The sequence below is a fragment of the Podarcis filfolensis genome, assembly GCF_964270895.1.
Source record: "Podarcis filfolensis genome assembly, chromosome: 10".
NCBI classification, from domain to species: domain Eukaryota; kingdom Metazoa; phylum Chordata; class Lepidosauria; order Squamata; family Lacertidae; genus Podarcis; species Podarcis filfolensis.
The window spans coordinates 56,995,585-57,008,439 of NC_139612.1; the positions used below are offsets into that span (position 1 = coordinate 56,995,585).

At 43.0% G+C, this 12,855-nt stretch overlaps 2 protein-coding genes across 6 annotated transcripts in view; one reads left to right on the forward strand and one right to left on the reverse strand.

Annotated features, from left to right (window-relative positions):
- Positions 1 to 3,855, forward strand: part of B4GALNT3 (beta-1,4-N-acetyl-galactosaminyltransferase 3) — a 67,768-nt gene extending 63,913 nt beyond the window's left edge. For both annotated transcript variants that reach the window (XM_083572273.1, XM_083572274.1), the window contains 2 exons: positions 698 to 824; positions 1,342 to 3,855. In XM_083572273.1, coding sequence (XP_083428399.1) covers positions 698 to 824; positions 1,342 to 1,447 — 233 coding nt within the window. In that variant the 3' untranslated portion in view covers positions 1,448 to 3,855. The remainder of the gene's footprint in view (positions 1 to 697; positions 825 to 1,341) is intronic.
- A 211-nt stretch (positions 3,856 to 4,066) lies between these two features.
- NINJ2 (ninjurin 2) overlaps positions 4,067 to 12,855 on the reverse strand; it is a gene marked incomplete at its 5' end in the record, with an annotated part of 91,662 nt that continues 82,873 nt past the window's right edge. For 3 of the 4 annotated variants that reach the window (XM_083572433.1, XM_083572434.1, XM_083572435.1), the window contains 3 exons: positions 4,067 to 5,927; positions 6,207 to 6,387; positions 9,404 to 9,635. In XM_083572433.1, coding sequence (XP_083428559.1) covers positions 6,218 to 6,387; positions 9,404 to 9,635 — 402 coding nt within the window. In that variant the 3' untranslated portion in view covers positions 4,067 to 5,927; positions 6,207 to 6,217. The other variant, XM_083572432.1, reaches the window with a different exon arrangement.

Below are 12,855 nucleotides of genomic sequence, written 5' to 3' on the forward strand. Positions count from 1 at the left end.
ATCTTTCTTCCTCATTATCACTAACACATTTTTCTGCAGTTCATAGTTTAGCCTTGTAGAGATGGTTAAAACAGCGGTTTCATAACAGAGGGGGGGAAGGTCTAGCACAGACAAGGAAAATATTCTGTATAGCAAGTTTGGTGGAATCTTTCTCAGCCCAAAGTCAGCAGTCCCTTCTGGGCAACTTCCTAGGGCCTATGTGCTAGTGGTGGCTTGGGGTGGGGAGAGGCAAAAGGGGGTGGGGGAAGGAATGTACAGTACTTTCCTTAGTTGGCTACTTTTTATGCATAATCATACATTCCTCTCTACCCTCCTTCCAGGCAAGCAGGGGGCAGTATCAGAGTTCCAGGACACATTCCTTCCAGGCAAAACCATTCAGGGAGGGTGCAAAGCAGGGATCAGTGAGGGATGTGGCCTGGGGAGATTCATGAGGACTGCAGTTAGGCTCCCCACCCCCAAGTCCTGAGGTTCTTCATTGTGGCATCCTATTATTTCCCAATGAAGAGTGGTTGCAACTTATTAGGGTGTGTGTGTGTGTGTGTGTGTGTGTGTGTGTGTGTGTGTGTGTAGTTGGATCTTTCCCTATTAATATGTTACATGTCTGGACCAGTGGGTGCCACAGGTTAGTCTGAGAACTTTAATTTTTACTAATAAGCCATGTAGATGTGGCTGATGCTTTTGTGTTTCACTTTCATAGGCTACTGGGAAGTGAACGGCTTTGGTCTCCTGGGTATATACAAGTCAGATCTAGTTCGCGTTGGAGGCATGAACACCAGAGACTTTGGGGAAAAGTGGGGAGGAGAGGACTGGGAACTCCTGGACCGGTGAGTGAAGATGTGTAGCAACTAGTTTTGGGTTCTCTTTTCATAGGAACATAGGAAGCTGCCTTATACTGAATCGGACCATTGGTTCATCTAGCTCAGTAATGGTGGATGAAGTCTAAGGGGGAAAGCACAATGTGGAACAACTAGCAAATAAAAGCAATTAACCAAACCACTATTAAGCACTAAGTTTCATCCTTGTAAAAAACTTCCTCCTACACGCAAACAGAGCAATCTTATATATTCACTGACAAGTAAGTCCCATTGGTCCAATAAAAACCCACTGCCACTGAAGTGTCCCCCTTACTCTTAGTTGGAGGGGTAGTTTCCTGTGGCTGCCATTCCTGTCCCAACTTCCCACCCTCCTGATCACTTGCTTAATCAGAGTTTAGAGTCCTGATCCTGACCTGGCCCATGGTGCTTTAAAGATTCCCCCACCCTCCCAATCCAAGCTCCACAGAAGCAGGCAGTTCTAGTTAGCCTCTCGTTCCAATCTCTCTCCTTCCCTCTCCTCCCACAGGATCTTTCAGGCTGGCCTGGAGGTGGAACGACTCTCTCTCAGAAACTTCTTCCACCATTTCCACTCCAAGCGGGGCATGTGGAACCGACGGCAGCTGAAGATGTGATGAACATTGCACTCGCAGTGCAGACTTTATCCAGGCATGTCGAGAAGAAGATTCCAGTACTACAGAAGTCAGAATATGAATTTAGGCGTTATGAGAAAATAAGTTCAGGCGCAGAACTGAGAGCTTTAATCTTGTGAGAAAAATGAAAATGGGAAGAAAACGATCCTACCTCTAGTGTCTTACATCCACGACAGCGATCTTTTTAAGAGCACAAAACCAAACTTTCTCACCAGCATGTCACAGATGCACTTCTGGGAAGCAAAAAGCACACATAGGAAGCTGTCTTCCTCTACGTCAGACCAATTGGTCCATCTTAGCCCAGTATTGTCTGCACTGACTGGCAGCGGCTCTCCAGGGCTTCAAGCAGGAAACATTGTCAGCCCTACCTGGAAATGCCACAGACTGAAGATGGGACCTTCTGCATAAAAAGCAAGTGCTCTACCACCAAGCTATAACCCTTCCCCTTTCCTCTTCCCCTGCATCATCCCTCTGCCTCAAAAGCCTCTTTTTGTGGTGCCTTTCTACTTCTTCCGAGGTTTTACTGAAATGCTTTCACTTCTTAGAAGCATCAGTAATGCCGCAGTTCTCTGGTCAATGGGTACAAATGAAAAGCAGTGCCTTCCACAGTGTGTTAGAAAGAGGAATATAGCCTCGTTACGTGTAGTGTGAGTTGTTTTTAATGATGCTTCCTTTTTTGAGATACTTGAACAAAAACTGTGTCCTGAAACCCATGCCTTTGGACCAAAGACACTCTGATATGTGGGCTGTGTCTGAATACCTGTACATAAGCCCAGCCAGGACATACTAAAGGGGCCTAGCGGATTCTTCTCCTCACTTAATGCATATTGTGCTCTGCTCAGGTACAGCAAAAAGAATTATGTTGAAGCCTTCACCTTGTGGCTTGCCTGCATCTGTATTTCTCAATAAGTGGCCTCTCTCTCTCTTACCATTAAGCTGAGTCAAAACCCTGTTAGGACTTGAGATAGGTTTTTGGCACAGAATTGTGTTTATCCTGACAGTCATATGAAATGGGGAAAACAGGGAACTGGAAATATGAACTTGAGACAACAACCCTTGAATAGCCTAGAACTCGAGAGATTAATGTACAGCAGGAATAAGGAAACTCTGGCCTCCCAGATGTTGTTGGGCTACAACTGCCTTCATCCCTACCTAGCAGGACCAGTGGTTACGGATGATGGGAACTGTAGTCCAAAACAAGCTGGACACCCAAGTTTGGGAAACATTGATCCCTGACAACTGGCCATGCTGATCAGTTGGAATTCTAACAACATCTGAAGGGCCAAAGGTTCCCCATCCCTCATTTACAGTGCAATCCTGGGTATATATTTTAGAAGTCCCATTGAGTTAAATAGCTTTTATACACTGTCCTCCCACCCCTTCTATTTATTTTGTAGTTTTAATGTTGGTTTGTTTGTACTCTGATTTTAATGTGTTCCAAGCCACCCAGAGGCGGGGGAAATAACCTTTTTTGAAGGACAAGATATATTTTGTAAAATTAATTGATAAATTAAAGTTATGGTTTTGTTACTACGTTTTGGATGTCCTTGCATCAGAAAATATGTAAGAAAATGAGCTATCTACGTTGCAGTTTTGGAAGGAGTGGGAAGAAGTTTTGCTAACTGGAAGTCAGATTTGGGCCTGACACCTTGAGGAAACAAACCAGTCCTTAAAGCAGGTCACACAAAATGGGTAACAGCTGTGTGTAAAATAAGGAGCTGAGTTGCAGGTGGGTTAAAGTGTGTGTGTGTATGTGTGCCAAATGATAACGGGAATGACATTTTCTGTCTCTGGAAACATATGTGTTTCCAGACTCCTTTCTTTTTTTAAGTCTTTCTTCACCCACTGTAACCCCACCCCCATGCAGCATAAAATTATTATAGTTTTTCAAGCCTCAGTATGGAGCAGGAGGGGATGAGGCAAGGAAAGGAGGATGTGGGTTGGCCTGTGGGTCAGTGCTTCCCCCAACCCAATTTAAAAACAAAGTAAACCTCTTTCTTCAGAACTATTATTTAATCCTGTTTAAATGTGTGCAGATTTCATTGATTCAACAATATCTCTTTGACTTGGTGACACACAGATACATAAACATCAAAAGTTGGACGTGTGTATCAGGATTGGGTTTTGCTATGAAGTCAAAGAAGGAAATTCTAAGGTCCTATGCTGAAAGGACTTACCTGTATGAATCTATTGTTTGTTTGTTTCAGTGTCATCAATGTCACCTTCACTGAAGTACCTCTACACCTTTTATAGCTTGTGTGAATATCTGAAATGTTCTTTCGTATATTTAAATTGAAATGTGTGCCTTATTGATGAGTCCCAAACCTTTTCTTACTTGCAAGAGGAAGCATAAGTGCCTCCGTTTACAAATACAGATTCCTTACAGAAAATGTGTGTGGTGTCTTTTTCTGACCCTCAAATGTCTTCCTACAAAGTGGACCAATCTAATGTGAATTTTTTGCATATGGGATCTGTCTCCTCTTCTGTATCTGGGTAGCTATGTACTATTCTATAAAAGGATATAAAAGAAAGATGTTTAGTGCTTAAGATTTTCATTTACAGTCTGCATTGAGTAATTTGATATACAGACCAAGCCACACCTTTGGATAAAATATACTTTAATAAATAAAGAGAAAGCAAATAGTTGGAATGTGCAAAAGATGCACCAGTTCTAAGTGGGATGACAAAATTGCAAGTCCTTTATAAAATATTGTAAGAGTGGCTAAGGACAGCATGGGAATAACTTTCAGAAGCAATGCACTGTTTACAAAAATCAAGGTTAACTTGTACAGCTTAAAATGCTTTGCATTACTATGCATAGTATTATTGCCACCAGCAGAGGTTTATAATGCAATTTATTTTTTGCCACATGCAAGCTGATGGTCTGTATTTCAACTATAATCCTAGTTTTATACCTTTTTTGTGTGTATACACAAACACAAAATACACTTTTAATTTTTATTTAAATAACAGAATTTGTATACAGCTCAATTGCAAAAAACTAAGCAGTTTTACATAACAATTTACACTCGTGGAGGAGCAGGACTAAGTACAATGAACGTCTGTGTGTGGAATTACCTCTCCTGCTTGGGCAAAACATAAAAACTATGGGAATCTTGGCTAATCAGGAGCTCCAGCAAAATAACAGGAGTTTCAGCTAGTTGCATCAGAGCCTCTGCACCACCACTGATTACTGGATCAGGGTAACATAATGCTCTTCATTTAATAATTGCATTTCTCAATGTTTTAGTAGCTGGGGCAGACTCTTCTCTGAGCTAAAACTGGAGGTACACTTCTCATTCTTACTTTTAGGGTAAATAACTGTCCACCCTCTGAGGAGCCAACAACTTGTGCTCCTGTGTGAGTCACTATTTGGGACTGGTCATTCTGTTGCATCCCATCATTGAGAGCAGTTGATCCCATTACACAACACAGAAACAAAGTCTCATCCGGAGACACGCATCCCACACTAATTCACTGCTCAGGTGGACGCAAAGCAAGAGCAATGAATCAAAAAGAAACACAGTGGGCAGCCTCTTCTCTGGGTGGATGCTGTGTGCTCATACAAGATGGCTTAGTCTGCAATGCTAACTCCACTCCCCTGGCAGCAAGCACCACTGAATTCAACAGGACTGACTTCTTAGCAGTTGTGGTTAGGATTGCAGCCTTAAATCATTTTTTTCTCCTGCTTTGCAAATCTGTCTGCATCTGACAACTTAGTGTCCTCTTGGACAAAATTTGAACTAGTGACCTAGCACCTGCCCCTTATCAATTGTGCTCATTTGTAATTCTCTTCCAATGTTTTATTTTGATACTGTTGTCCCTGTCGCTTACATTGACTGCTGCTGCCATTGATGGAGTACATCAAGTTGAATCACTGAGGGCTGCTCCTTTCCTGATGGGAGCTGGGAAGCTCTAGCTGAATGCAGTCCTCTGAATTGCAGAGGAATCTCATTACAGCCAGGGGCTGAGAACATTTTTCATACAGTCCCTTCTGGGGCAGAGACAGAGAAGGAACAAACTTTTTTTCATGTGTATGGTAGGCTAGTTTGTACACACACTCACACTCACTGAAGAAGGGTGCAGAGTAGGGCTAGTGGGTGATGTAAGCTGGGGAAGAGAGGAGTGTTCGGCTGAGGAAGAAGTCTAACCTTGGGAGAGTCTGAGAAAGGCCTGGAGGGCTGCATTTGGCTCTCTGACCTGAAATTCCCCACTACTCCAGTACAGGAGACAAACATCATTATGGGTTGAGATGAGGAGAGGCTGCTGTCAAGATCAGCTGAAAAATTATTCACCTCTTCAGAGCTGTAAACATGTTGCAGAAGTAGCCCACAAGGAGCAACTGATGTAATTGCAATAGGGTTCACCCAGGCAGTTGTGTATCTTAAATGGATCATCAAGTCTGAGATCAATAAGACTATACGGAAAGGCATTCCAGCTATCTTCTACCATGTGCTCCAGCCTGCAAGGAAAAACAAGAGGCTCAGGCAGGTTGTGCATCTTACTGTTGATGGTGACAAGGATCAGACTCCTCTGCTTTGGAACTGTCTCCCTAGAGATAACCACCCTTTTCATATTGGGCGGGGGGAGAGAAAGAGAAAAGAAAAAACTGCCATCATCCCACTTCATTACTTATGAACTGCCTAAGAATAATGATTGATGGAGTATCCTATGTCCAAATAGGCAAAAATGGATGGTGAGTGCTTCCAATCTGGAAGCATAAGACTCACTCTTTTCTTACCCTTCCAAGGCTTAGTAGATTCTCCGACCACCATAAATGCTAGGATAGAGACCCGTCTTCTGCACACCGAAAGCAGTAATGAAGATGTTGACGATGACTGTGATGAAGACTAGGATTGTGGCGATGTTGTTGAGCAAATTCAGGCGCTGCTGCTTCGTCACATCGTTCAGGTTCATCCGAGCTATGAAAAAGAAAAAACCAAGACAGAATTCAGAGAAAACTCTTCTGCTCACTACATTCTGCAGAAGGTGTGCTGCTGCCACCATTATTATTACTCTGTTAAATGTTTGATAGGCTTATATTTCCTTTCCTCCAATAATGTAAGGTCAGGAAACACAGTTTTACACACTATTCCTTTCCTTCCGTCTGGGAGGGCGGAGCCTAGATTGACTCCAGCTACAAAAGCCGAGGCTGCCAAACGGACACTTGGGCTGAGGTATTGTTGCTCTTATTGATATACTGATGTGTGTGTGTGTGTGTGTGTGTTATCTTTGTGTAGTTTTTGATGTTTTATTTATGACTACTTTTGTTATGTTTGTGTTTATATGAATGTTTTCATGCCAGCTGCCATGAGCATGGTTTTAACTATGGAAAGGCAGAATACAAATAAAATGATGGTGGTGGTGGTGGTGGTGATGAAACAATGCCTGGGTCAAACTCTTCCAGCAAGATTCTTATCTAAGTGTCATTTAAACCACAGATGGAATAGCTATGCTTCCCTTCTCTGCTCTTCAGCCTGGTGCAATGTTAGGATGTTGCCTGCCACCTTGAGTTGAAAATTTACTTATAAAAAAATAATCTGTGACCTAATTTTGCCCGAGTACAGCTTTTTAGTCCTTTTCATATTTCTGTGAGTTTTCTGCCTGATTGCTGTGGTTTAGAGAAAAGGGTGGCTAATGTCCTTTAATGGTCGGTGTCCAGCTGTGCCAGCCACATCTTTCATTTGGAAAAAGCATGTTCAAGGCAAAGAATGGCCTGGGAAATGCCTCTCAACAGAAGCCAATGGCTAGGGAAAAAACTGGAGATTTCTCTGGAAGATAAGGAGAGCTAAAACAATTTTCTCCCACCCTAGCTCCAAGTGGGAAGCTGTAGTTTGGGAAGGATGGCAAGAGACATGGAAGCGGAGAGCTAGCCAAATCTAAAAAGGCTTGGACAAGGAGCTTTTAAGCATGGCTCTATGCCTGGAAAGAGCAAGGCAAAAGGTAGGTGTGGATAAGCCTTAAAATTGGCTACAACCCTCAGGTTTCCAGGGATCTCTCCCACAAAAAGGAAGCTAAATCCTGCCCTTTCCTGATGCACAAGTATACACCTCAAAAGTCAAGCATGAGTGTGCCAAAAATGTTCTGGAAAGCATGTTTATTGTCCAGGTTACACTCTTCACAGAGTCAGGACTTGCTGCCAGCCTCACTGAAACCTGTGTTCAGTGGCAAAAAGTGGTTTTCTTATAGCCTTCTCCAGCCTGGTGCCCACGCCCTGGTGTTTTGGACTACATCTCCCATTAGTTCTATTGAGCTCAGCTGTATGATGCTGGGGCGGCTAGGAATTGTAGTCCAAGCCATCTAGAGGGCACCAAATTGAGGAAAACCTGCTGTTGTCTGTTGCTTTGTGCAATGTCTTAGATGCAGCCACCTCTTTAGTGTGGGCTAACTCTAAAACCAAAGGCAACCATCCAAAATGGCGAGGACCATTTAAATTTTTTAAAAATGAAGCAGACTACATCCAGCCTTTGCGAATCTGGTGCCCTCCAGCAGTTCTGGGCTATAACTCCCATCAGTCCTAGCCAAGCTGGCAAAAGCTGAAGCAGATGACTATGAGACACACCCCAGATATTTCCATTTTTGGATGGCTTTGGTTCTCTAGGGCAAGCCAGAGGCTGGAGGCCAACAGCAGCTGCGGATGCTGAGGAATGTTTGCGGTCAGGCCCCATAACGAGAGAAGAGATTCCATTGATGCAGCATTAGCTGTAGCCCAAGTTCACGACCCCTGCCATTCCTTTCAATGCCAAACTCACAAGCAGAGAAAGACAGGCCTGTGTTTATCATGTAAGTCTTATCATGTAAGGGGACAGTGGGGCTGACCCGGGGTCGGGCCAGACAGCTCTGGAGACTGTAGCCCTCTGTATATTAACTGTAGGGGCAGCAATGGAATGCAGGGGAGAAGGGAGGTGAAAGGGAGAAAGGGATGGGGGTTATAGCTGCAAATTATGGGGTTTAGGCAGGCAGGGGTGGTAGAGGCTGTGTAGGGCAGCTTGGGTAGAGCAGCCTTGTTTCCTACTTCAAAAAGGTGGCCCTCTATTCAAAAGCATCCTCTGAAGGACGGTCCAGTTGAAGGATGCAGAAACCTAAGAAGGGAGAGCAAGAGGGGCCTGGAAATTGTCCATTAACAGTGAGCACCCAGACAGCAAGCTAAGAAGGCACACAGGCCAGCAGGTCCCTATTGCTTCCCTATTTAAAATACAGTAATTATTTCTAAGTTTTCATCTATACATATAAATTATCATATGCATTTTATAAATTACCGTACTTTCATTGTAAATCAGTGCTCCTTTGCTGGTGACACATTTATTTCTCTTTTTGCCATCATGTTAAGTCGTTGCCCTAATCTGGAATGTCTCTGTGTCTGCTCAAACATTAAATGAGCATCCAACTTATTTCTTCCTAAGAGCTATTTTTTAAAGTCTTTTGATTAAAAGCAACACTGGGCATTATGGAAATGAGATTCCTAACTGAGGCCTGTCAAATGGAGAATCCCTCAACACAGCCTTGAGAAAACTACATGGGTTCCTGGCCCTTACTTTTAATTCTAACTTTAAAATTACTTGCAAGATTAGATTACGCTCGCTATCTTATGAGCATTTTTAAAAATTTATTTCTGGGGAAGTTAGATGACGTTGCATCAAAGTAAATGTTATCTTCACTTTCCAGGGCATTTCCCCACCATTCTCCTTACTGGGGGGTGGGGGGATAATCCCATATTTTGGGAGAGCAAGTTTGTTCAGCCAGGCAGATTTTCTACCACTGAACAGTCCCACCCCAGCTTCCAAATCACATGGCAATGTTTGAAATCTGGTAAATGACTCAAAGTAACACCTGAACAAAAGCACTGGAGCACTGTGCTGTGTATCACTCTTTCCTCATATGATGATCCCTGGAATGAACTTTTGAAAGAAGCAAAGAGGTCTGCAGAAAGAGACTTGCCTATAATGATCAGGAGAATCCCAATGGCAGTTTGGAAGAAGAGCGAAATGGTGATGAGAGCAGTCAGGACAGCATAATATTGGAAGGACGTCCCCTGCTCCAGCACTGCCTTCAGTTGTGCAGCGTTGGCCATGAAGAGCGCCACATCCAGCATGCTCTCAGCCACGCTTTTCTTGGTGGCATAATGATTGATGTTGATGATGTTTTCCAACCTGGAGCCAGGAATGGATGGCTAGAGGAGGAGAAAGAAAAGGTCATGGCACATCAGAGAAAGAGATTATCTTAAGAATGTAAAAGAGCCCTACTGGATCAAGCCAAATTCCCCTCTAGTCCAGCAGCCTGTTCTAAGTGCGGCCAACCAGATACCTGTGGGAAACAAGGAAGCAGGATTCAAGTAGAAGAGCACCAGGAAGTCCACAGGCAGGGCACAATCACACTCTCTCCCACTTGTGATCCCCAGCAGCTAGTGTTCAGAGGCATACTGCCTCCAACAGTGGAGGTACAGAATAGCCATCACATCCTGTAGACATTGCTCACCTTCTCCTCCATCAATTTGTCTAATCCTTTTAAAAAAGCAGCAAGTTGGTGCCCATCATTAAAGATTCAGATCTTCAAATTCTACCATCTATTTTTAATAGTTATTACCTCCTGTTCTCATGGTGGCCATAGGGGGGAGCTCTGAGTAACCTCTAGTCTAGCAGCATTTGCCAGGAATGAATGGGCCAACTGCCCAACAGGATAGTGCGGTAAATGTTGTTGAAAGGGAGCCAGAGCAAGATCATACTACCACTAAAGATAAACAAATATTTTGGGTACAGCCCAGAGAACCTCACTGGGTTTACTGCAACCACATTCAAATAGTCACTGCAGGTTAATTATTACCTAGCTGGAAAAGAGGTCACCCGCATGACGGCCAATTGCCTTTGCAGCTTCTTACTATCTTATGGACTGTTTTGGTGCTCAGAGCAAATACAATAAACAGTAAACTGCCATGCCGGATATTCGTTAAAGGATGGCTTGCGCCAGAAACTAGGCGCAAAATGCAAGACCTGCGCTCCTTCACCCTCTCTCCCTTATAACCATTTGCTTTTAACCATTTGCCCTTGTTTATATCTTTTTAAGTATGTATAATCCCCTTTTAATTACGAGTTTTTATCCCTTACCTGCTTTAAGTCTTATGTGTTCAGTTTATCTGTACGTTTTATCTTATGCTGGTCTGTGACCAAAATAAAGTTTGATACCGATAGACTAAACAGCAAACAACCCTCCTTCCTTACATCCCTACAGCAGGCCTCCTTATTAGCTGTTGTTGTTGCTGCTCCGTCGTTTCTCTCTCCAACAGCCATTTTATCCCCAACACAAACTTATTGAAAACCAAAGGCAGTACAGTCAATGGTCAGGGATGATGGGAGTTGAAGTCCAAAACATCTGGAGGGCACCAGATTGGAAAATGCTGAGCTAAAAGGCAAACTGAAATTTGTTCAGACATACCAGCTCAGCTTGCAAGGAATGTGAAGCCAAACCAAGAAAAGCACAGCTGCTTTACTCCCTGGACCCCAGAACCTGTTGCTGTAGCTAAGAAGCAGACCCTCTAAGTGTCCTTATTTTCCAGGGACAATCCTGGATTTACAGAAGCCGTCCTGGTTCCTGATTTGATCCTGGAATATCTCGCTTTTCCTTAGGACATCCCTATTTTCATCAGAGAAATTTTGAAGGGTATCGAATCATGTGGCCCCTGAGCCAAGGAGATAAGTAACTAGACGACTTTTAGATGTCACAGAAATAAACAACTATCTGACTTTTACAAGACATCTGAAGGCAGCACTGTATAGGGAAGTTTTAAAATGTTTTATGTTTTATTATGTTTTTATGTACGTTGGAAGCCACCAAGACTGGCTGGTACAACCCAGTCAGATGGGCAGGGTATAAAGAAGAAAAGTATTATTAATTAAATAGGACATCCCTATTTTCATTGGAGAAATAGGGTATGGAATGGGGTGCAGGTCAAGGAGCACCTCAAAACAACAGAACAAAAAAAGAGGGAGGGAACTCGGGGGCTCAATAAAGAAAAAAATATATTTTTGAAGATTTTAAAAAATAAAATAGTGAAAACGTTGGGTTGCATCCTTTGTGGGTTTTCGAAGGAATATTTGCAGAGACCTTTCATGGGCAGCATAGGCCCTATGGCACAGGAGATACTGGTGGGCACCCATGGACATTGTGTGTGGGGTTACTGGTTTCGTTTGACCCTCTGTCTGTTATCCTTTAAGCCCCACTAGACTGCTGCCTTTGCAGCAACTGACTAACATGACTACCCTTCTGGAAGCAACTATCATAAACAAATATCTGTCATAGGTTGCTCATATCCCCTAGGTTACTGGGAGTGGAAACTGCTGATGCTCACTTGCTCATCCCATGTTCAGAACAGAAATAAATCCAGTTAATACATCACTGCTGTTGTTTACAATCTGCAGATGATACGTGAAAATACGTAATTGATTACTCACCTCCCCATCCCATTTGTATTGTGTTTCCTTTGCAATGAAACCAGTGATGTGGAACAATGTAATGATAACATAATTAATTGCGCAAAATTTCACCATAGCAGACAGTGAGACGAATAAAGGGTTTTTTTGTTGGAAGCCAAACTGCAGAGGAACAGAAACAGGGCAGCATATGACAAATATGGGGCAGGAAGGGAATCAATGCCTTCTTACATCCCTAGTTACCAGTGTCATTGCCCGCTTTGAGGTCTTTAGGCAGAGAGGGAAGAAACAAAAGGGCAACAGGAGAGCACAAGACAGAAAGACAGGGATCATGTGAATGATAAATAACCCTCTTTAAGAGTGTCTGCTGGCAGAGACTAGCTGTGGAGGCACTTTATTAAAAAGCCATTAATTCCAAGCAAGTTGCTGTGGGATTCCAAATAAAACACAGAAAGACACCCAGGCAATTCACACACAGGGAACAAAAAGGGCATCCCATCCACTGGATGCAGGAGTCCAGGCACTTTATGATTGTACAATCACACTGTTTTCTGAAGGCTAGAGATACAGAATTTGTTCAGCACTGACTGAGGTCACCACTACAACTTGAGCCAAAAGGCAAGAGAAGAAAGAATGCAAAACAACCCCCTTTTTGCAAAAGCTTGTTCCTATTTCTTAGCTTAACAGAAAAATGGGGAATCCATATTTCTAAAACACATCTGCCACTGAATGTCACCAAATCTTGATTTCCCCCCCACAGTTTTATCTGCCACTAACCTGTATTTAAAATATACGAATACATACATTCAGAAATCTGACACGCTTTAGGATTTGCAACAAGAATTGATGTAAACCACATTAAGCATATTACAGAAAGCATATAAATACATAAAAATTGATATACTCATTGGCATCAAGAAGGCCATTTACATCAGCAAGGTATTCACAACTGAGCTGTTCAAAAGC